The 23,374-nt window shown below is 42.1% G+C and overlaps 1 protein-coding gene across 9 annotated transcripts in view; it reads left to right on the top strand.

Annotated features, from left to right (window-relative positions):
* The first annotated feature begins 11,318 nt into the window (after nucleotides 1–11,318).
* Sh3glb1 (SH3 domain -containing GRB2-like endophilin B1) overlaps nucleotides 11,319–23,374 on the top strand; it is a 33,964-nt gene continuing 21,908 nt past the window's right edge. For 5 of the 9 annotated variants that reach the window (NM_001439504.1, NM_001439503.1, NM_001011929.2 and 2 more), the window contains exons 1-3: nucleotides 11,319–11,711; nucleotides 18,719–18,860; nucleotides 21,625–21,753. In NM_001439504.1, coding sequence (NP_001426433.1) covers nucleotides 11,640–11,711; nucleotides 18,719–18,860; nucleotides 21,625–21,753 — 343 coding nt within the window. In that variant the 5' untranslated portion in view covers nucleotides 11,319–11,639. The remainder of the gene's footprint in view (nucleotides 11,712–18,718; nucleotides 18,861–21,624; nucleotides 21,754–23,374) is intronic. The other 4 variants (XM_087617208.1, XM_087617196.1, XM_087617204.1 and 1 more) reach the window with 1 other exon arrangement.

Genomic DNA, 23,374 nt, shown 5'->3' with positions numbered 1-23,374 from the left:
ATGGCCACATTAATCACTGAAAAAAATGTGTCAAGCTTTTATGAGAAAATAAGGAATAGAAACTTTCTGGTGGAGGGAGAGTTGTATTTGGTAAGTACAAAAACATGCATGCTGTTCACAAGGGTGTGTGTGTGTGTGTGTGTGTGTGTGTGTGTGTGCGCGCGCGCGCGTGCATGCATGCATGCATGCACAGGTGTGTTCCAGAATCTGTGAAGAAAGATGCTGGCTAGATCTGGATATGATGGTAGAGGCTTGTAATCCCAATACTTGAGAAGCTGAGGCAGGAGGATCACAAGATTGAGACCAGTGTGGGCTACATGGTAAGACATCATCTCAAAATAGCAAACAAACTGCACATTAGTTTTCAGAATGAAAACCAGAAGGCTGGAGGTGCCTCTGCACTGGGCTGCTCCTCGAGAGGACCAGGGTTCACTTGCCTCCCTCATGGAGGCTCATGGCATTATGTAACTCCAGGTCTAGGGCATACAACGCCCTCTTCCCCCTCTGCCTGTGAGTGACACCCCTCCCACATCTGTCATCTGAAGATAAGCTCAAAGGTCAATCTGATAGAGGGAATTCTTCAGTTGAGGCTCCTCTTCCCAGGGGACACTTGTTTGCATCAAGTTGACAAAAAATAAATAAATAAATCTTGCCAGCATATACATAACTGAAGGAAATACATTAAACATATTTCAAATATGCAATACCAAGTAAGGAAAATTACAGAAGAACAGATAAGGTGTTGTGTAATGTGCACAAATTAAAATATAAACAGTTCCACATTTGTTTGTGACTATAAGTAGGCAAGAAGCACGCTAAACTCCTCATGGAGATGCTGTAGACAGAGACAAGAGGGCAATTTAAGCTAATGGCACTGGACTTTTTTAAGATTGATTTTATTTTGAAATTATGTGTGTTGGGAAGGGGTTATAAGCACTAGAGCTCAGCTGTCGACAAGTGCCAGAAGAGGATATCTGATGCTTTGAAGCTGGAGTCACAGGAGGTTGGACGTCACATGACAGGGGAACTGAGATCTGAACTCTGGTCCTCTGTAAGAGCAGCAAATGCTCTCTCCAACCCATAATGATATTGGTTTTGTTTCCTTGACTTAACAAGTAATGTTTTAACTCTACATGTTGGTTGAGTGCAAAATAAATTATTGTTAATTGTTAGGTTTTCAAGAAAGCATAGTTGTTCATTTTTAAAATTAAATATGGGTCTTTATATGTAAACTGTCTATTGGTACATGCAGACATATACAGGAACTGACACTGGGTCATCCACCATGATGCAAATATTACAGGTTTTATCCATATTAACTTTGCTCCGCTCTTGGATTCACAAAATTAACACACAGGTTTATTGAACTATAAATGGCCACTACAGCAGATAGCATGTATTTTCTTATTCCTCATCACAGGCAGATCTCAGGCTATATTTCCACTTCATTGGTGAGAGAACTAAAGACCAGAGATACGAAATGACTTCCCCAACATCAAACTACGACTGCAAAGGGTGGACACCAGAGACTGAAGCTGGAAGACAGAAGGAGGAACTGCAGCAAGGCAGGGAGGGGCTTTACGGACTGAACCATTAACTCACCTCCAAACTAGGAAGTTAAAAATTCCGATAAGAGAGGAAAAATTACCCTGCACCCAAATCCCACGGGGGAGAGAGCTGGACCCTCAGAAGTGTGGACACTCCTGAGAAGTCAGAGGAGTCTATGCTCTGCCCACAGTCCAGAACCAAGAGGGACTCACCTAGTGCCAAATGTGCCCCCTGGGTGCAAGGACCTAGGAGCAAGCAGGGGCAGGACCCTTTAATTCCTGCCTGTGCCTAGAGCTGGAAGACAGTCTCCAGGATCACCAGCACACCTGAAATCAGAGCACCTGTTCTCGGAAAAGGCTAAAAGCAAACAGGAAAACAGTTCTACAGGAGTGCTGACAAAGAGGCCTACAGCAGGGTCAGGTCACTCAGAAACAGCAAGACAAGCAAACACCAGAGACAACCCAATGGCTAGAGGCAAGCCCAGGAAACTAAGCAACAGAAACCAAGACTACTAGGCATAATCAGAGTCCAGTTCTCCCACCAAAGAAAATACTGAATATCCAAACACACCAGAAAAGCAAGATTTAGATTTAAAATCACATTTTTTATAACAATGGAGGACTTTAAGAAAGACATAAAAAAAAAACTCCCTTAAAGAAATGCAGGAAGACACAAGTAAATAAGTAGAAGCCCTTAGAGAAGAAACACAAAAATCCCTGAAAGAATTACAGGAAAGCACAACCAAACAAGTGAAGGAATTAAAAATGGAAATAGAAACAATAAAGAAAGCACAAAGGGAGACAACCCTGGATATAGAAAACCAAAGGAAGAAACAAGGAGCCATAGATACAAGCATCACCAACAGAATACAAGAGACAGAAGAGAGAATCTCAGGGGCAGAAGATACCATTGAAAACATTGACACAATTGTCAAACATAATGTTAAATGCAAAAAGCTCCTAACCCAAAACATCCAGTAAATACAGGACACAATGAGAAGATCAAACCTAAGGATAATAGGTATAGAAGAAAGTGAAGACTCACAACTTGAAGGGCCAGTAAATATCTTCAACAAAATTATAGAAGAAAATTTCCCTAACCTAAAGAAAGAGATGCCCATAAACATACAAGAAGCCTACAGAGCTTCAATAGATTGGACCAGAAGAGAAATTTCCTCCCATCACATAATAGTTAAACACCAAATGCACAAAACAAAGAAAGAATATTTAAAGCAGTAAGGGGAAAAGATCAAGTGACATATAAAGGCAGACCTATCAGAATTACACCAGACTTCTCACCAGAGACTACGAAAGCCAGAAGATCCTGGACAGATATCATACAGACCCTAAGAGAACACAAGTGCCAGCCCAAGTTACTGTATCCAGCAAAACGCTCAATTAGCATAGATGGAGAAACCAAGATATTCCATGACAAAACCAAATTTAAACAATATCTTTCCACAAATCCAGCCCTACAAAGGATAATAGATGGAAAACTCAAACACAAGGAGAGAAACTACACCATACAGAAAGCAAGAATATAATTTCCTTGCAATGGAACCAAAAGAGAGACACACAAACATAATTCCACCACTAACAATGAAAATAACAGGAAGAACTATCACTATTACTTAATATCTCTCAACATCAACAGACTCAATTCCCCAATAAAAAGACATAGACTAACAGACTGGATACATAAAGAGGATTCAGCATTTTGTGGCATGCAGAAAATACACCTCAGAAACAAAGACAGACACTACCTCAGAGTAAATGGCTGGAAAACAACTTTCCAAGCAAATGGCCTGAAGAAATAAGCTGGAGTTGCCATTCAAATAACAAATAAAATTTACTTTCAACCAAAAGTCATTAAAAAAGACAAGGAAGGACATTTCATATTCATCAAAGGAAAAATCCACCAAGATGAACTCTCAATCCTAACTATCTATGCCCCAAATACAAGGGCACCTACATACGTAAAAAGAAACCTTACTAAAGCTCAAAGCACACATTGCACCTCACACAATAATAGTAGGAGATTTCAACACCCCACTCTCATCAATGGACAGATCATGGAAACAGAAATTAAACAGAGACATAGAGAAACTAACAAGTTATGAACCAAATGGATTTAACAGATATTTATAGAACATTCCATCCTAAAACAAAAGAATGTACCTTCTGCTCAGCAACTCATGGAACCTTCTCCAAAACTGACCATATAATCGGCCTCAACAGATACAGAAAGATAGAAATAATCCCATGCATCCTATCAGATCACCACGGACTAAGACTGGTCTTCAATAACAACAACGACAGAAAGCCCACATATACATGGAAGCTGAACAACGCTCTACTCAATGACAACTTGGTCAAGGAAGAAATAAAGAAAGAAATTAAAGACTTCTTAGAATTTAATGAAAATGAAGATACAACATTTCTAAACGTATGGGACACAATGAAAGCAGTGATGAAAGGAAAACTCATAGCTCTGAGAGCCTGCAAAAAGAAACAGGAGAGAGCATATGTCAGCAGCTTGACAGCACACGTAAAAGCTCTAGAACAAAAAGAAATAAATAAACCCAAGAGAAGTAGAAGGCAGGAAATAATAAAACTCAGGGCTGAAATCAAACAAGTAGAAATGAAAAGGACTATACACAGAATCAACAAAACTAGGAGCTGGTTCTCTGAGAAAATCAACAAGATAGATAAACCCTTAGCCAGACTAACGAGAGGTCACAGAGAGTGCGTCCAAATTAACAAAATCAGAAATGAAAAGGGAGACATAACTACAGAATCTGAAGAAATTTTAAAAAATGATCAGATCCTACTACAAAAGCCTATATTCAACAAAACTGGAAAATCTTGAGGAAATGGACAATTTTCTAGACAGATACCAGGTATCAAAGTTAAATCAGGAACAAATAACCATATAAACAACCCCAAAACTCCTAAAGAAATAGAAGCAGTTATTAAAAGTCTCCCAACCAAAAAGAGTCCAGGACCAGATAGGTTTAGTGCAGAATTCTATCAAACCTTCATAGAAGACCTCATACCAACACTGTCCAAACTATTCCACAAAATTGAAACAGATGGATCACTACCGAATTCCTTCTATGAAGACACAATTACTCTTATACCAAAACTACACAAAGACCCAACAAAGAAAGAGAACTTCAGACCAATTTCCCTTACGAATATTGACGCAAAAATACTCAATAAAATCCTGGCAAACCGAATCCAAGAGCACATCAAAACAATCATCCACCATGATCAAGTAGGCTTCATCCCAGGCATGCAGGGATGGTTTAATATATGGAAAACCATCAACGTGATCCATTATATAAACAAACTGAAAGAACAAAACCACATGATCATTTCATTAGATGCTGAGAAAGCATTTGACAAAATTCAACACCCCTTCATGATAAAAGTCTTGGAACGATCAGGAATTCAAGGCCCATACCTAAACATAGTAAAAGCCATATACAGCAAACCAGTAGCTAACATCAAACTAAATGGAGAGAAACTTGAAGCAATCCCACTAAAATCAGGGACTAGACAAGGCTGCCCACTCTCTCCCTACTTATTCAATATAGTTCTTGAAGTTCTAGCCAGAGCAATCAGACAACAAAAGGAGATCAAGGGGATTCAGATTAGAAAAAAAGAAGTCAAAATATCACTATTTGCAGATGATATGATAGTGTACTTAAGTGACCCCAAAAGTTCCACCAGAGAACTACATAACCTGATAAACAACTTCAGCTAAGTTTCAGGGTATAAAATTAACTCAAACAAATCAGTAGCCTTCCTGTACTCAAAGGATAAACAGGCTGAGAAAGAAAATGACACCCTTCACAATAGTCCCAAATAATATAAAATAAATTGGTGTGACTTTAACCAAGCAAATGAAAAATCTGTACGACAAGAAGTTCAAGTCTCTAAAGAAAGAAATTGAGGAAGATCTCAGAAGATGGAAAGATCTCCCATGCTCATGGTTTGGAAGGACTAATATAGTAAAGATGGCCATTTTGCCAAAAGCAATCTACAGATTCAATGTAATCCCCGTAAAACTTCCTACTCAATTCTTTATAGAGATAGAAAGAGCAATTTGCAAATTCATTTGGAATAACAAAAAACCCAGGATAGAGAAAACTATACTCATAAAAAGGATTCATATAAAGGAATCTTTCTTAAAAGGGGGAAAAAATCTAGGAGGGATATGGAAGCAAAATCTAGAGAAGTCAGCCATTCAGAGCCTGCCCCACATGTGGCCCATATATATACAGCCACCAAAACTAGTTAAGATTGATGAAGCTTAAAAATGCATGCTGAAAGGGCCATATAGATCTCTCCTGAGAGACACATGCAGATCATGTCTGATACAGAGGTCAGTGCCAGCAGCAAACCACTGAACTGAGAACAGGACACCCTTTGGGGGAATTATTGGAAGGATTGAAAGAGCTGAAGGAGACTGCAACCCCATAAGAACAACAATGCGAATCAACCAGAGCTTCCAGGGACTAAACCACTACCAAAAGACTATACATGGACTGACCCAGGGCTCCAACTGCATATGTAGCAGAGAATAGCCTTGTTGGGGCACCAGTGGAAGGGGAAGCCCATGGTCCTGCCAAGGTTGAACCCCCAGTGCAGGGGAATATGGGGGGGCAGTAAGGGGCATGGATGGGGGGAATATCCATGTGGGGGAGTGGGAGGAAATGGGGGCTTATGGACAGGAAACTGGGAAAGGGAATAACATTTGAAATGTAAGTAAAGAAATATATCTAATAAAAAAATTTTAAAAGAAGACTTCAAAGGGTGTGGCTGGCAACCACGAACTGTATAATTACAAACATTGTGTTCATTCCATGACCTTTTGATCCATTCCTCACGTCAGCATCTGACCTAAACAAAATCCTGAGTGTTAACAACTCTTTCATTATCAAAATACCTTTAGCTTTTAGAAGTAATGTGTTTTTATAAATAAGAACAAATAATGGGTTAAAGTTTTAAGTTTGTAGTTATTTAATGTCCTTAATTATCTCACTTGGAATATTGTATTGAGATATTCTTTCTCTCTCTCTCTCTCTCTCTCTCTCTCTCTCTCTCTCTCTCTCTCTCTCTCCCTCTGTGTGTGTGTGTGTTCTGTGTGTCTGTGTGTGTGTGTGTGTGTGTGTGTGTGTGTGTGTGTGTGTAAGCATGTGTGCAAGCAAATATAAAGGTTAAAGGGCATCTTATAGAAACAGGTTTACTTCCGCCCTGTGGGCCTGAGAAGTCAGGCCATCAGGAGTGAGAGCAAATCTCCTTACTGCCTGCGCCATCTTGCCAGCCTTTGCTATGCCTTTATTCACTGCAATCACTTGAGGATAAACAGTATGCAACATTAAATTATTAGTAAAGTATCTGTCTTGTATTTGGTACTCAGTAAAATGCTACTAGCTCTTATGTCTCATAGACTTTTACAGTTCATAGAGTTTAAAGCTTAACGAGAAACCCAAACTTCTATAGCACTAGAGAATTCTAGCTTTCATACCCAATATACAACCACAAAACACCTAGGACCTGTTTCAAACAGATTGACGAAAGCATTCTCTCTCTTCCTTAGACGAACGTAGAAGCTTACAATGGCTTAACGGCAACTTGACTTAACACTTTAATTGTAAAACAATTAACTGTTCAGGCCACTCTGATGTCTATCTAGTAGAATCGTCATAGACATTCAAAATATGTAAAATATGCCCATGTATTTTTTTAAAAAACTAATAGCCTTCTAAGTGAAGGACTAATGACTTAATCACTAATAATGTTTTGTTTTCTTGGCTAATTGTTTTGTTGTTGCTGGTGCTGCTGGCATTGCTGTCTGAAATATAGTCTTACTAGTACCCTGGCTAGCCTAGAACTTTCTATGTAGACTAGGCTAGCCTTAAACAGAGATCTACCTTCCTCGACTCTCAAGTGCTGGAATTAGAGGTGTGCACCACCACACCTGGCCCTTTGAGATTTTTTTATTATTTTAGGATGTTTATCAGCTCAAGATAACATGAAATATCACTTAAGATTTCTATACGTCTTCCATTGATCTGGGTGACTGGGTAAGCCATTAAATAAAATATGCATGGCTTTCATGAAGGGTGGAAGACTTTGTTCTTTATTCTAAGATTAGTGAAAAGACATTAATGGTTGAAAGCAAAGGAGTAACTTGGTGAAGACATTGTTTAAATTTGGAAGATTTTATAATTACGGTAATTGGAAAGTTGTCTTTTGATGGGCTATTTGCTAACCCTGATGAAATATTGTTAATTTTTCTTCAGACATATTAATGGTATTATAGTAACATTTAACAAAAAAAGTTCATACCTTTTTTTTTTTTTTTTCGGAGCTGGGGACCGAACCCAGGGCCTTGCACTTGCTAGGCAAGCGCTCTATCACTGAGCTAAATCCCCAACCCCAAGTTCATACCTTTTAAAGATTTAATGGATAAGGTGAAAGGAAATTTTATGACATCTGTGCATAAGCAGACCCTGGATGGAGGCAATAGTGTTACAGAAAAGAATAAAGAAATGACAAGTGAGACCTTGAGAAATTTCCATTAGAGTCAGTCCAGAAAAATGGGGATATAGTGGGGGGAAACCACAGCAGAAGTGCTACTCCAGCAGTAGGACTGTCAGAAGGAGTTACATCATGCAGGCAAAGCAGGAGAGGGTTCTAAAGGAAATAACTGCATGCAAAGTTAACACATCAAAGAAGCACCCGGTCCGTGGGTAAATTCTCAACACATTGTCTTATGGTGAAGACTGAGATGAAAATAGTGTAGAAAAACAACTGCTAAAAAACCGAAAAAACGGTGGTGGAAGGTTCAAGTGATCCGGGCAAACGGAGAGTCATGGGCAGTGAGGCAGCAATCACTAACCTTGTGTTCAAGGCTTTCACCTCTGTGGGAAGGGCCAGGGTCATGAGGGTGACCAGTGGCAGTGTCTGTGATTGTGACAGTGAGGGAGATGAGGTCCTGGAGGACATATTCAGATGCTGGTAAGGATTCCGTGGGCAAGGGGGAAAATGACAGAAATAAGTACGTTCTACAGTAAGTGGTAAAGGCAGAATTCAGGGCACTGGGGGAAAGGACTGATCGCTCACGACAGAGGAAGTTTTTATAGTGGCAAGAGAGGAGAAGTGGGAGTGACAAGTATACGCAGGACAGAAAGGACGTCACGTGCTCCTTGCCCCGGAATAAACAGAACGGTTGTCTGGGCTGAGAAGACAGTGATGTGTAAGGTTAAAACAAGTAGTTTGGAAAAGAAACAGAAGTGGAATCTGAGAAATACATACAGGGATCACAGCACTCAGGAGACTAGGCAGGAAGATTACATTTTCAGGACCAGCCTAAGCTAGAGAGGCACCGTCTCCAAAACAGACAAACAAATAAATAAAAAGGGAAAAAGGAAAAACCTCATACAAAACAACTGTATGCCCCCTCCCCTTCCCCTCTCCTCCCCTCTCTTCTCCCTCTCCTTCCCCTCTCCTCTCTGCCCCCTTTCCTCCCTTCCCCCTCTCCTCCCCTCTCCCCACCCATACCTCTGTCTGTCTGTCCCCGCCTCATTCTCTTACTCTGCTGCTCTCATTCTCACACTTGGACCCGGGTCGCTCATGCTTCCTCTATATTTACAGAGAAAGACATAACAAATTTCTCCATTGGCTAATTCTGAGGATTTGAGGTATTGGTTGCTCTCGCCCTGTTAGAATATTTTAATGGCCTTGCATTTTATATCCATTAGGTCGGTAAAGTATTTGTCTTAAAATCCAAAAGTAAATATAAGCCAGAAATGTTATGAGTGTGTTGGCATGTGCGCACACATGTTCACCTAAGACATATCCATGTCAGACAAACCTAGACACCAGCAGAAAGTGAAAACACAAGCAGGAGAGAAAGATACAAACGCAAAAATCTTTCTATAGCATGTAAGATACAGATACTCTTGTATGATATATATGTGTATATATATATAATTGTTCCATATAATATATATATTAAAATTCACACAAATAATTCAACTTTTTAGTTTTTTGTCTAAAATGGCATTAAATAGCAAAAAAATATTGTCGCAGGCCAAAAGATAGACAACAGAAGAAATGATGGTTTCTTGTATCGACTTTTAACAGGGGTGACATGCAGCCACCCACTCCACACCCCTGTAAGTTTTCCTGTAAGTTTTGTTTTCTTTAAGTTGGGAACACAACCCATGACCTAACACGTACGCTTGGAAAAATTCTACCCACTGAGCTCCATCCTCAGAATTTCCTCCTGATTTTTTCCAGTTATATACTGACCAGAAACCTGAAGAGAGGTTCCGGGGAGCATAAGCTCCTTTCGTTCTTACACAACAGCAGAGCAGGCATTAATAGTTGCCCATCCTAGAACTGTTCTCTCCTTCTTTGCCAGCACAAGCTCTGTTTTGTTCAAGATAACAATGTGTACTGTTAAAGATAAGAGCTACTATTCTCTCACAGATGCTTAGTTTTTTAACAGGGCACACTGCATTTATTAGATCCAACTGCCATTGTGAGGACCTAAATGGCCCAGGTCTCGATTATGTAGTGACAATGAAAGTTTACTAGCTGGGGATTATGGGAAATGCTTAATTTCAAAAGGAGAAAGGACACACTAAAGGTAGTGTGTGCTTTTGCCTTTACCCTTCATTTCCTTTTTAAGTCGGAGAATATATGTGTGATACCTAATGGTTCTGGAGGCATCTTGAAGCATCAAAATGAAATTTACATGACAAGAACTGCAAAACAGAACCTGGCATACAGTGGTTTGGTCCCCAGGATAAGGGAAGGGGGAAGACGGAAAAGGAGGAAGGAACGAGAAAGAAAAAACAAAGACAGGAGGAGGATGGGTTTGAAGCCATCCTCGGGTACCTGAAGCCAGACTAGGTCACACGAGGCCATTTCTCAAAAACTAAATTAGCTGAGTCCCGGGGGTTAATGCCTTTATCCCACGGCCAGGAATTGGAAGGTTGAGGCCCTGCCACACAGTAGGTACTCAGGAGTGAATGAGTGTAACTGGGCAGGAACCTTGTCTTTCTTCTCCATTGTCTCTCTGAAATGCTCTCACATACCTTCCCAGGGGACATGAGATATTTCTCAATATGTCTCAGATGACCACAAGCCACCACAGGGACTAGTGGCTTCAGCACCTACTCAATGCCTGACACACAGTATGTCCTCAACAATGAGTCAAGGTATAATAGTGTAGGGGACAGTAAAGATAATCCCGTTCAGCAATGGTTGGCTAGGTGTCTACCCAAGCAATAGCCAGACCTTGACACCAGACCCCATACAGGAAATCCGAGCCAATGATTCTATAGTGTCGGTTCTGTTTCCTTCTAAGGAACTTTTTTTGTCCATGTTTTTCTCAGGAACTTTTGTCCATTCGTTTCTGTCACAGATACCCACCTACAAGCCCTGGGAGAGAATCACGGTGAGGTGAGCCGCAGCTCTTGTAAGAATTAACCACCACCACTGATGCTCTGACTCTGGCTTGTCGCTTAGTGAGCCTCCAGCTCGCTCGCTGTTGGGAGAGCCTCAGGAGCGACTCCACCCAATGGTGAATCCTCAGTCACCCTGCAGGGGTCGCTGTTCCCAGTAGAGCCCCAGCAGCGACTCCACCCAGTGGTGAATCCCCAGCCATCCTGCAGGGGTCGCTGTTCCCGAGAGGACGCCCCGCCCCCACCCCGGGCCCGCGCCGAGGCCACGCCCCTTCGGCCGGCTGTTTTCCACCGCGGTCGCGCTGTCGCGGGGCGGCGGGGTGGGTTCCTTCGGATGCGACCTCCGTCCCGGTGGCTCGCAGCTGCTCTGCGACGCGACAGGCCCGGCGCGTGAGCGGCGAGGCGCGCGCCGGCGCCGGCCGCCTTCCCTCCCCCTCGCCACCTCCTCCGCCTCCCCCTCAGGAAACGACAGCTGCGCGGGGCTGGCGCCGCCTCCCGCCACCTACCACGTCCGCCCGGCCGTCGCCCGGCGCCCCAGCCCGGCCGCGGCGCTCCCCGCCTCTCCGCTAGCCCAGCCGGCGGCTCTGCCCGGTTGCCGCCCAGCATGAACATCATGGATTTCAACGTGAAGAAGCTGGCGGCCGACGCGGGCACTTTCCTCAGCCGGGCCGTGCAGGTACGGCGGCTGCGGCTGCGGCGGTTGAGGCCGGGGGTGGTGGCGCCGGGGACCGCGAGGGGAGGGCCGGTCGGGGACCGCGTCGTCGGGGTACCCAGGCCTGCGGATGGGCGCGGCCTGGCGCCCCTGCCCCGCCGGCCGTTTCCGCCGCGCTCGCCCCCACCGCGACCCGCGCGGGGCGAGGCGAGTCAGGACGCGGCCCAGGGCGTCCTCGGTCCGGGGCACCTTGGGTTCACCCCGGGGCGGAGGCCTCGGTGTCCCAGCTGGCGAGGCAAGGCAAGCCGAGCACCTTTGCGCCACCCCCACCCTTCCCTGCGCTCGCTCTCGCCCTCCGGGCCGTGTCCAACCGAGAAGGGAGTTTCCTTTTCCTGCCCCTCAACGCAGAGGAGCTGCCAGCTCTGTTCCCACCAGCCCTCTCTGGCCCTGGAAGGGTTGTCCCAGAGCTTAGGGGAAAGTGAAGATTGCCTGTCCCTCTCGGTGCCCTAACTTCACCAAGGACTTGGGACAACAGGGATTAGGGGTGCTCTGACCCGTCCCCAAATAGGCTATAGGGCAGGGGTGAGAGGAGGACGCGATTCACGTTGTTGTGTCCCTGGTCACATTGGTATGCTTCGAGCACGCTTACACTTGGAGGGGAAAAGTTCACTGCATCTCCTTATTTTGTGATCAAGGAAGTGTCAGCAATAGGGAACTTGGGCAGATTTTTACAGTCAACACCCACAACACCCATAATGCAAACTCAGTTAAATCTCAGAGCAGATGTAAATTTCACAACTCAGCTTGTAAACAATCTGGTATTGAAGGTAGTGACATAGGGTAGCCAACAGCCCTCTCTGTTCTGTAAGGAGAAAACAAAAGTAATATCCCATGTGCCATAATCACACCCAACTGGAAATCTCACGTGTTGCTTTATTTCTTGTTTCCTTTGATTTTATGGGCACTTTATATTGCATTGTCCTTAGCAAAAGAGTCTGAACAGCTCCCCAAGGTAACGACTGCCTATCTTACAAAAAAATAGTATGACAGTCATTTTGCTGTGCATTGAACATGTTAGCTGCAGCCCCTTTCTGTCACTTTGCCAGAGAGGCATTGTTAACCCTCCCTTAAAAAGGAAGCAGCCTCAGAGAGGGTAAATAACTCGCTTGACTGGCTTGGCTAGTATACAACCGAAGTTGCCCTCTGACCCACTACTATACTCGAAGCTGATTTTTCTCTCAGAAGGAGCGTTGCAGGGTTAAGGTATGTAGAGTAGCACTATGATGGGACCCCAGAAGAACTTAATGATCACTTGGTAAATATGAACACTTTATTATCAACAGTGAGTAACTCTTAGGGATGGGAAATTCCATCTGGTGTGTGACTCCCTGGACCGATGTACTGAGTGACAAGCTGGCAGCCATATTCCCCTTTGTCCTCCTTCCTCCCCAGAAAGGTGTGATTCAGTCATGGGGGCTGAGATGAAACTGTGTTAGACTTAACCTTGACTTCAGTAGAGGACCAGAGGCAGTGACTACTTCTGTTTAGTGTTGCTTACCTGTTACTCCGGGTATTTACTGAGGATGTAACACTACATAATCCACAGTTTAATAAGATTAACTATGTCTCAGAAACATAATACATAGTGATTCCATCTAAATTATTGAAAGACTCAATTTTAAAAAGTAAATCTAGGAAGATTAATAAAAATTGCACTCCCCAAATGAGTTTTAATTGCTAATTGTTTTCAGTGCTTTTTTCAAAAAGGTTTTTTAAGTTGTATCCTAACATGTGAACTAGCAAATCATTTTCTCTTCAGTGTTACTCAGTTACATGTTCCATGTGCTTCATTGATTGGCAGCATATAAAATCAGAAAAGGTTTTCCTCATGAGCCCTGCGGCCCAGCAGCATAGAAACGACGACATACAGGTGGTACTAGTAGGGGATTTGGAGGTGTTGCAGTGCCAGGAGCATCGGGCTTTCCATTCTAATAGGATGAGGCACCAAGAGACCTTCAAAAAGTAATGGAGACACAAGTACTTGTGGTTCTTCATTGTTTGGTTTTTATTTTGGAAGAAAGCTATTCCAGACAAAAGAAACAAGTTCAGAGTACGGAGAGACCAGAAGGAAATGAACTGTGTCCACAGGACCAGCTAAGGGTGTTTGTGACTTAGTTGACAGTGTCTGCTGTCAGATTAGCCCTGGAGTAGGAGAAAAGGACTGTGAGAGAGACTCTGGATTGTGGCTTCAACCACTTATTAAGGAGGGAATTAGAACTGAGATTTTAAGTGTGTCTTTCTATGTTGTCTGTCAACATTATATACTGAAAAGTTATGGTCAAACCTAAGAGTGTGAGGCTTGCTCTACAGGTTCTCAGAGGAAAAGACTGGGTAGCTGAAAGCAGATTAGCAGAATGTGGATAGTGTCGAAGCTGAGTTGTGGGTAAGGGTTTATGAAGTCTCATTACGCTGTTTTTCACTATACTGTTAGGTTTTTGTTTGTTTGACACATCCCACAGTATTTTGCAACTGACTTTACAAGGAAAAACGGTTGTGTTTCTAAAATAAAACATTTAATCCAGAATGCTGGAATATTAGTTTACAATAAGGCACTGTTATCTTATTCTAGCATGTCATCAATAACTGAGTCACTACTGTGAGCTATGGTGATGTCTGTCCAGTGCCACGTTTCATGCCAAGAGTACTTTAAGAGCTGTGTCAGTGACTCTATAAGCAAGAGTAGTAGAGGGAAGTAAGCTTCCTCATTTCTAAATAACTTCCCTCCAAATAAAATTGTACTCTAAAAGCGGACCATTCTCTGGTCAACTTCTATGGGTACGCACATATACTCAGACATTCTATTGGAAATTATTCTTTGGTTTTAGATGGAAACATGAGTTCAAGACTAGTCAACTATATAAATAGGTAGATAAGTCTTGGTACCTTGAACAATGCCTAGTATAATGTTCTAAACTCAAGCAATCCCTTTCTTAAAGCAGGGTGTGGAGATTTATAAAGGAGTAAAATGTTCAGACCTCGCGCCATTTTACTGTGCTACAATGAAATAATATGAAAAACTTCAGATTATGCTTTTTGAGAAGTTGGGCCCCCAAATATAAGATCGTGGGAAATAATCCTATTTTTTATAAGTTTACATTTGTGTAAAGAAGTTTAATTACTTGAGTTTAGAAATACAAAATTAGCAGTATGACTATATCTGCCCCAGCCCTGGCTTTCACTTTTTTTTTAAATCCAAGATAGCAGTTAAGCCACCCTCACCTTGGTAATTAGCTGAGTACAGAAGAAGCAAAGCTAGGTCTACAGCACTGTGAACAAATGCACAGCATGAGGAAGCACGGCGTGTGGCGTGTTTGAATTATGGTAGTAAAATAAAAACTGCTAACTTCTTAAGCTCAGCATAAGTCAAACAAGTAATTATTCAATCCCAATACTGGACACCTTAGACATAGTGTTAGTCATTCCAATCCTCAAGTTGTCACAGAAGTACTGTTCTTACCTGTAAGGTTTTGAACATGTCTGATAAAAGAAAATGTATACCTTAGTATATGGAACTTTCAACACAAACTAAGCCCTGACACTAGAGATTTCAGAAGCGTAACAAAGATGCATTCTATTCTGGGGGTGGGGGACCATTTTAGAAATAAACTGGGTGTGGTGCATATGCCACGGTGCCTGAACTCAGGAAAGGAAGATGAGAAAACTGAGTTGAAAGCTCTCCTGGGTGTACATACCGCAGGCGTCTGCCTCAGTATTAACAAAAACAACAGCAGCAACAGTAGTAAATTGTTTAACAACTCTGAAAACTAACGAGGCCATGTTTGCTGAACTGCAAAGCATGGATAGGTGTGAGTACAGTGAGAACAGGAAATGAGTGTGAACACAGGTAGAGCTTTTCCTGCTTCTTGAACACCTTGCTCCTGGGAGCCCTCCTCCAGAACTAAACATCTACATTCAGACTCTCAGGGAACGCTTCCTTTTGTCTATGTGGAGTTTGCTGTTACAGTCTTCGAGGGTTTGTTTGTTTTGTTCATTGTCTTCTGAACTAAAAAACAAAACAAAACAAAACCTACTATGTTTGTAGATTCCTGCTGTACAAGTCAGTTCTGGTTGCTTTCTGTTGCTGTGATAAACACCACAGTCAAACCAACTTGGGAAAGGAAGGGTTTACTAATCTTACAGCTCACAGTTGATAGCCACTAAGTTTCTAATCATAGAAATACTGTCACAAAGCCTTCCTGAATCCTGACTTACCTCAGTACACTCGGTGACTCTATCTTGAGTTACTGTCACAAACATGTCTTAATAGTTCCTAATCTGTACCTATACATCTAGTATCACTAAATATGTTAGACAAAATTGACATTTTACATACTAAAAAGGGGGCCTGTATTTTCATAATTCTTAGATAGTACATTTCAGTTAATTCTACCTTTTAACAGAGACCAAATCTTATAAGAGTACCTCACACAAAAATTAGTGATATTTCTCTTATTAATCTATTCTTTGAAAGTCTGTTTTTAGATAAAATAGAGATTTCTTTACAGGAATTAATGTTTAATATGCACAGAGTGGTACTAGTCAGCCTGTGGAGAGAGCAACTGCAGTCATCAGAAGGAGCACAGTATCCCCCACACCCTCCACACTTAAAACTCTGCGCCACCCCCATCCCAGGCACCCCTGCTTCTTCAGGCTCATTTCTTCTCCAGTGCAGGCATCCTCAGCTCTCCTGGTTCCTCCTCTTCCAGATAACTATTCTTTTGGACTTAGACTTGTTATGTCACGCAGAAAGAAAAGAAGTCACCTACACTGACCTTCTGTTGGGCATCTTTAAACCCTTGCATCCTTAGTCCCAAATCGTTTACGTTTTGTTTCTTCCCTATAAAAATATTAGACTCTTAAGAACAAAGGCTTTGCCTGTTGCATTAGAAATCTGAGTGCTTAGCCTGGTACTAGCACGTACATAGCTGTGGAGGCCAGGGAAAGGGCTCAGCCAGTAAAGCCCTTGTCACAAGCCTGAGGTTTGAGTTCTGTCACCATCACTTACGTGATATAGGAGAGAACAATTCTTGCAGACTGTGTTCTAACTTCCTGCCACTTGTATGCATATGCACATGCACACATACACACTAAATAAAATGTAACTTTACATCTTAAAAGAAAAAGTATTGTTAGAGGAGTGAATAGATAAAGGGGAAAATGGCATATATTTTAAAAGCTAAGAGAAATTTTTCTTGATCATCCTTTAAAGATATTGATCACCTAAGTGTGTTTCCTTTCCCTTTGTGCTCTGAGTCTTACCTGACCGTTGGGGGGTAAAGTTTAACCGGTACAATTCGAATACATGCCTCTCCAGAAGGTCTGCTGCTTAGAATCCCGAAGAACAAGACTCCAGCTCTGTCCTAAGGAGAACACAGATTACTCGCTGACCTTGGCATCAGGGTTTGCCATTCTCGCCGCCCAGACCTTAGTTACAGTGGCTGTGTCACCCACCACCTGTGCACAGCAGTTGGCAAGCTTGGGAGTCTTACAGCAATAGCTTTGGAACTGCTCCTCGCAGTTTACTCACTGAGTTCACCTCTGGCCTGTGTAGAATTTTTGGGAAAGACTATGAGAGCCAACCAGCTAAGTGCGGATAGTCCTTCCGATGTATTAAGCCAGGAAGAATGAGGTCCAAAGAGATGGATGGAAAACTCAGAAATAAAGGAGAGGAGGGGAGGGGAGGGGAGGGGATGGGGTGAGTTAGCCAACCATTGAGTCTTGATTTTCCTACATTAAAGGAAAAATGCCATATATTCTAGAGAAAATTACACATGACATAGTGCCTGGGATAACATGTCTGGTGTTTAACTGAAAGTATCCAGAAGGCTCCTTATGAGCAGACCTTTAATCTCTTATTATATAGATGTGGCTGCCTTTCTTTAGCTAACACTGCCTGTATGATCAAAGTGGGTATGTTGAATGTATTCAACCACATTTCCTGGGTTTGTTTGTTTGTTTGTTTGTTTTCTTTCTTTTTTTCGGAGCTGGGGACCGAACCCAGGGCCTTGCGCTTGCTAGGCAAGCGCTCTACCACTGAGCTAAATCCCCAACCCCACATTTCCTGGTTTTTAAAGAGAACGCCTACGCTTTGGGGCTGGAGAGAGACCTCAGCGAATTAAGATGCTGCTTACGCTCTTGCAGACAGAACCTGATTCCAATACTTAACACCTATGTCTGGTGACCGGCAACTCCCACTAATCCAACTTGAGGACTTCAGTGCTCTCTTCTGGACTCTGTGGGCACCTACACTCTCATGTTCTCACACACATATAAATTCTTTTTTAAAAATAAATCTTATAAAAAAAGAATACTTCTGCTGTGTGAATATCATAGCAGAAAGTAGCCTGTAAACACATTGTTGGAGCAAACCCTGAAGAAAAGCCCAAAGGATGCCTGCTCAGAGGATCCCATGAAAGTCTAACTTGGGTGTAGTTAAACTTAAAAATAATACATAAGTCATAAAAGAATTAAAATATTTTAAAATTGAATAATAATTACAAGGCTCTAAGCAGAGAGATTTATTTCTATAGACAGTCATACTTAATCCTTAAAACAATTATTGTTTGAGAAGCTGAGACAATAAAAGTGCAAACCATTCTGAGCGGCACAGTAAAACCTCATCTTAAAAGTACATGTTCATTGTGTCACCTTTATGATAGATGATACAAAAGGGGGAAATTCTGAAAAGTTTGCCTGTGTCGATTAGCATACAGTCAGGGTCTGAAGTCCGAGTCAGACCATGCAGTTTATCAGAGGAATGAGATAGTCATGGTAAATCCTGTGGTAGGATGTAGGAGGGTGGATAAGTGACCACGGACACAAACAGCGCTGAAAGCAGTGACTTATAAACAAGCCTGGAGTGGACCTGTTTGCACGTCTAGAATCGTTTGGATTTGACTTTTACTCTTTGGCTGTGTCCTGTGTATGTGAGGTGTGTTGATATACTACACTCGTGTTTTAAATGCTGACAGTTCACAGAGGAAAAGCTTGGCCAAGCAGAGAAGACAGAACTGGATGCTCACCTGGAAAATCTCCTCAGCAAGGCGGAGTGCACCAAAGTGTGGACAGAGAAGATAATGAAGCAGACTGAGGTGCTGTTGCAGCCAAATCCAAGTAAGGCCCCCACTTCCCGCCCTGAGTGCTGCAGCCCATGGCTCTCAGGTTGAAAATGGTGTCTTCTGTGTCTTCAGGGTCTGTAGCTTTTATGTATGTGATTTAGAAGAGCTGATGCACACTTCTACATACCCCCTAACAGATCCACAGTTAACATTATGTAGGCCTTTCTAGAGAAGAGGCTGTTTTCAGTTTGCTATTTTCCCCTAAGTTTGAACTTGATTTTTAGATAACCACAGTGTTGAGGATCAGCCTTGCAGATGAGCTGTGCACTAGTTTGCAGAGTGGAATTGCTAAGTGAGCCTCTTGTGCAGCATAGCAGACTGTCTGAAGTGGAGTTTGAACTACAACCAAATGGATTGCATCTAGTCCTTTTCCCCACCATTTATTTATTCCCTTTACATCCTGACTGTAGCCCCTCCTCCCAGTCTCCACCTCATTTAGCCCCTCCCCATCCCTCCTCCCCTCCCTTTCTCTTCTGATAAGGGGACACCCCCCACACACGCCACCCCCAGCAACCTACCCTGGCTCATCAAGTCACTGCAGGGCCAAGTGTATCCTCTTCCAGTGAGGCTAGACAAGGCAGCCCAGTTAGAGAAACAGGATCCACAGGCAGGCAGCAAACTCAGGGACAGTGCCACACCCCACCCCCTTAGTTGTTGGGGGACCCACGCAAAGACCAAGCTGCACAGCTGCTACATATAGGGTGGGGCCTATGTCCAGCCCACGTGTGCTCTTTGGTTGGTGGCTCAGTCTCTGGGAGCCCCCAGTCCATTAGTTGACTGTTCCCTTCTCCTAGTTGGGTTAAGGAGCTCTATAAATATCAAAACCAAAGGGCAAAGGTAACAGTGTGTGTTTTCCTTTCCCCAGTGCTATTGTGAGCACACTATAAACTTTCATTGTCTTAAACTTCAAGTATTATAAAAATACTAATAATCCTGTGTGTGCCATTGTAGTTAAATTGTTATAACCTTTAAAAATTAAGTATGCAAGCCTTGAGGAAGGCTTCTTGTCTTTGGACACCACACACGCAGGGCAGCATTTCTTGATCATTCACTAACATTTAAATTATGCACAACTATACTTTAACACTACTACTGGATCTTTTTCTACCCCGGCCACACACGTGTAGAAGAGTCGGTCTGCAGTTGGTTTTCTGAATGACAAGTGAGCTCAGTGAGTGGCGGGCGGGCGAGTGGAGGCGTATGGCACAGTATCCGCTCGAGCCTTTTCTCCATTGTTTTCCAGGAAGTAAGTCAGGGTGGTTGTTTTGTGCTCTAGTTATAAAATTGCATGGATAAAGTAACCTTTAATCTTTCCTCAAAGTCCTACAATTTAGATATTTTTAAAAAACTATGCATAAATATACAATATCATAGCAGAAATGCCTGCATAAGTTCAGAGCTCATGAATAACTTAATGAAATAAAGCAATGTTTGCTAATATACTACGTATTTATTTACTGAATTAAAACAACGCAGGATTATCACCTTTGAACTCTTGACTTATTAGGTAAAAAGAAATTAGAGCTGAAAATCACAATTAGGAACCTGGTCAGTGTTTCATGGACAGATAATTCAAAATGACTCAATTAGGTTTTAGTAAAGGTTTTAGTTTTGGTTTTGTTTTGAGGTAGGCTCTCTCTGTCTAGCTCTGGCTACTTGGAACTGACTAAGTAGATCAGGCTTGCCTCACACTCACAGATACTTTTCTGCCTCTGCCTCCCAAGTTCTGAGATAAAGGCATGCTCCTGGCCAACTAAAAGGTTTTAGGTTCTGCTTTGCAGTGCTTGGGGGTTTGCAGGAGACTGCCAAAAAAGCAGTATTATTTTGACAATCTCTAACTTATATATTTTATATTACAAACCAACCCTGTTATGTGTTACAATTAACATTTTAGCCAACTTCTGAAGTATTTCCATTACCACCTTTGGATCTTTCAAAAAACAAAACAAAGAAACAAACAAAAACCGAAAAAAAAGAAAACAAAACCCCAAACCTGTCCACTGTAATTAGGAAGAACCCAAACATGAGCTCTGGTACTGCATGCATCTGCACATGTGTGTACCCCAGCCCACTGGAAGGAAAAGACGTTAGCTGCTGTGGACAACACTGCCAGTCAGTCTGCAGACTGTTCCAAGGCCTTAAGCTCTGTGTCTATGTTTAGACTCTGTACGAGAGAATTACATGTTCATGCCAAAGGTTGTCAAGTATCACTCTTAGACCTTAAATACTCTGTATCCATATTTCCCTAGCTACATATCCCTGATTTTAAAATCATAAATATAATTTCAGAGTAGGTTAAAGGCAACTTCACTATATATTAAATTTATAAATTTCTCTTCTAAAGATAAAATCTAAAAAAAATACCCAAATAACAAGTTTAACTTTAGAATAATTGCTTTTGTGCAGAGATCTATATTGCCAGGTTTCTGAACTATAAAGTTTTAGAGATTATACAATAGCCAACATCTAATTAGACTTAAAGACATAGACTCGAATAAATGCTAATTTTGTATTTTTACAAAAATAGTAAGAGGCTGGAAGGGGAACAAACTTTTAAAATAATTTTGCTCTTTTATTTTAAATTCTTTGCATTTGTTCTTGTTTGGGGAGTAAAGGTCTTGGCTGTGCAGGGAACTCTAGCCTTGGGTGGCAGCATCCCCGTCCTCCCTCCCATTGCTGAAGCCGTAGGCCCTGTGCCAGCGTGTACGCCTGGCTCCTGTGCTCTTCTGAAACACTGACATTCCTAACCTCTCTCCTAGATGCCAGGATAGAAGAATTTGTTTATGAGAAACTGGACAGAAAAGCGCCAAGTCGTATAAACAACCCAGAACTTTTGGGACAGTATATGATTGATGCAGGCACTGAGTTTGGCCCAGGGACAGCTTATGGTAAGCCCGAGTGAAGGTTCTGAATGGAGGTACTTCTGTATTTAGATCTGACTGTTTAAACTTGTCAACACATGAGTACTGAATCAGTTGTAACAGCAACTTTACTATGATAAAATTTTGATGAAAAAATAGAGCCTTCACATCTTTCTTAGAAACTTAAGTGACTTCATGTTCTTACTGGTCTGACATGACCTCTGTTGTAGGACTAATTGTTATAAAGTGATAACTTAGATTAAAACTTCCAGGGCTTATTTATTTTACATAAAAAGTACTTCACACATGATACATAAGGCCCAACCATCCTGCTTTTGTTTACCTTTGGGTGTGAGCACCCAGAGTGTTTAGTAGATTCGTCCTCATTGGAAGGATGCAGTGCATCTCTAGCTCGTGTTTCCTGTCGTGAGTTTACAGCCCACAGCTTTGTGGGTTGCTGTGCCAGCTTTGTTTTACTTTTTTTGTTTTTGGTCTGTGTGCATACGTGTGAACATGTGTGCCTGTATGAATGTGTGCATGCTGCAGTGTTTATGCACAGGTCAAAGGACAACTGGCAGGAATTAGTTCTCTTTCACCCGTGAGTCTCAGGGATCAAACTCAGGCTGTCAGGCTTGGTAGCAAACGCCCTTACCTGTCTATACGGACCTCAACATGTTTCTATTATCAGACCTAATTCTCTTAGGACACAGGACTATTTCAGACTTCTGACTAATACTCTAAAAATGTTATATAATGCCAATAACAAATTAGTTTTTTATATATGTAACATTGAAATATTTGCAGTATATTTGATTTTTTTTTGAGAAATCTGAATGATTAAATTTGAAATTAAATTTACTGCTAATAATAACTGCAAATTTTAGAAAAACTTCATGCTTTATTCATGACGTACTGCTTGCTTGTTCTGGGCTGGGCTCTTTATCAAAGATAGGTAGGGGATTCTAGGAGAATATGAATATTAAAATATTTTAGATTTTCTCTTTTTCTTAACCAATTTGCACTTCTAGTAATTCTGGTGAACATATATGGTAATTGGAACTAGACATTAAGAATCTAATTCTAATAATCTAATTTGGAATTTTTATAAATCCTCATTTTTTTAATGTCTTGGAGTTTTGAGAGAGTCTTGCTCTGTAATACTGTCAATGGTAGAAGTTCTATTGTTTCCATTTAAAAAGCAGATTTAGGTTTGAAGAGGCTAAATAGTCTGTGAGCACATTGGTGACTTTCAGATGCAGAAGTCGGCATCCACAGACGAGAGTTCTGACTGTTGGCCAGGCTGGGTCTAATCCCATTTTAACATAAAAGGAGTAAGATCCACAGAGCCCAAGCTTATTGCGGATAGAACTGGAGATAGAATCCTGATTGTGGGGCTCCCTCCTGTGGCCCTACGCTCTACCTCTGCTTAGCTACTTTATTGTTTACATATCAGGGCTTGCCTCTGGTGAGATGTGAGTGAGTGAGTGAGTGAGTGATAACCCCCCCCCTTGTGTGTATGTGTGTATGTGTGGGTCTGTGTGTGTCTGTGTGTCCCTCTCTTTGCAAGGAGAAAAGGCTCCTTTGGCACCCAGAGGACAGTGTGGTCATGGCTGCGAAGTCACAGCAGCAGGGACCTAAGAGAGCTCGT

The sequence above is a fragment of the Rattus norvegicus genome, chromosome 2 (genome assembly GCF_021556685.1).
Source record: "Rattus norvegicus strain SHRSP/BbbUtx chromosome 2, alternate assembly SHRSP_T2T, whole genome shotgun sequence".
Taxonomy (NCBI): Eukaryota; Metazoa; Chordata; class Mammalia; order Rodentia; family Muridae; genus Rattus; species Rattus norvegicus.
This window is presented reverse-complemented; position numbering and strand designations above follow the sequence as displayed.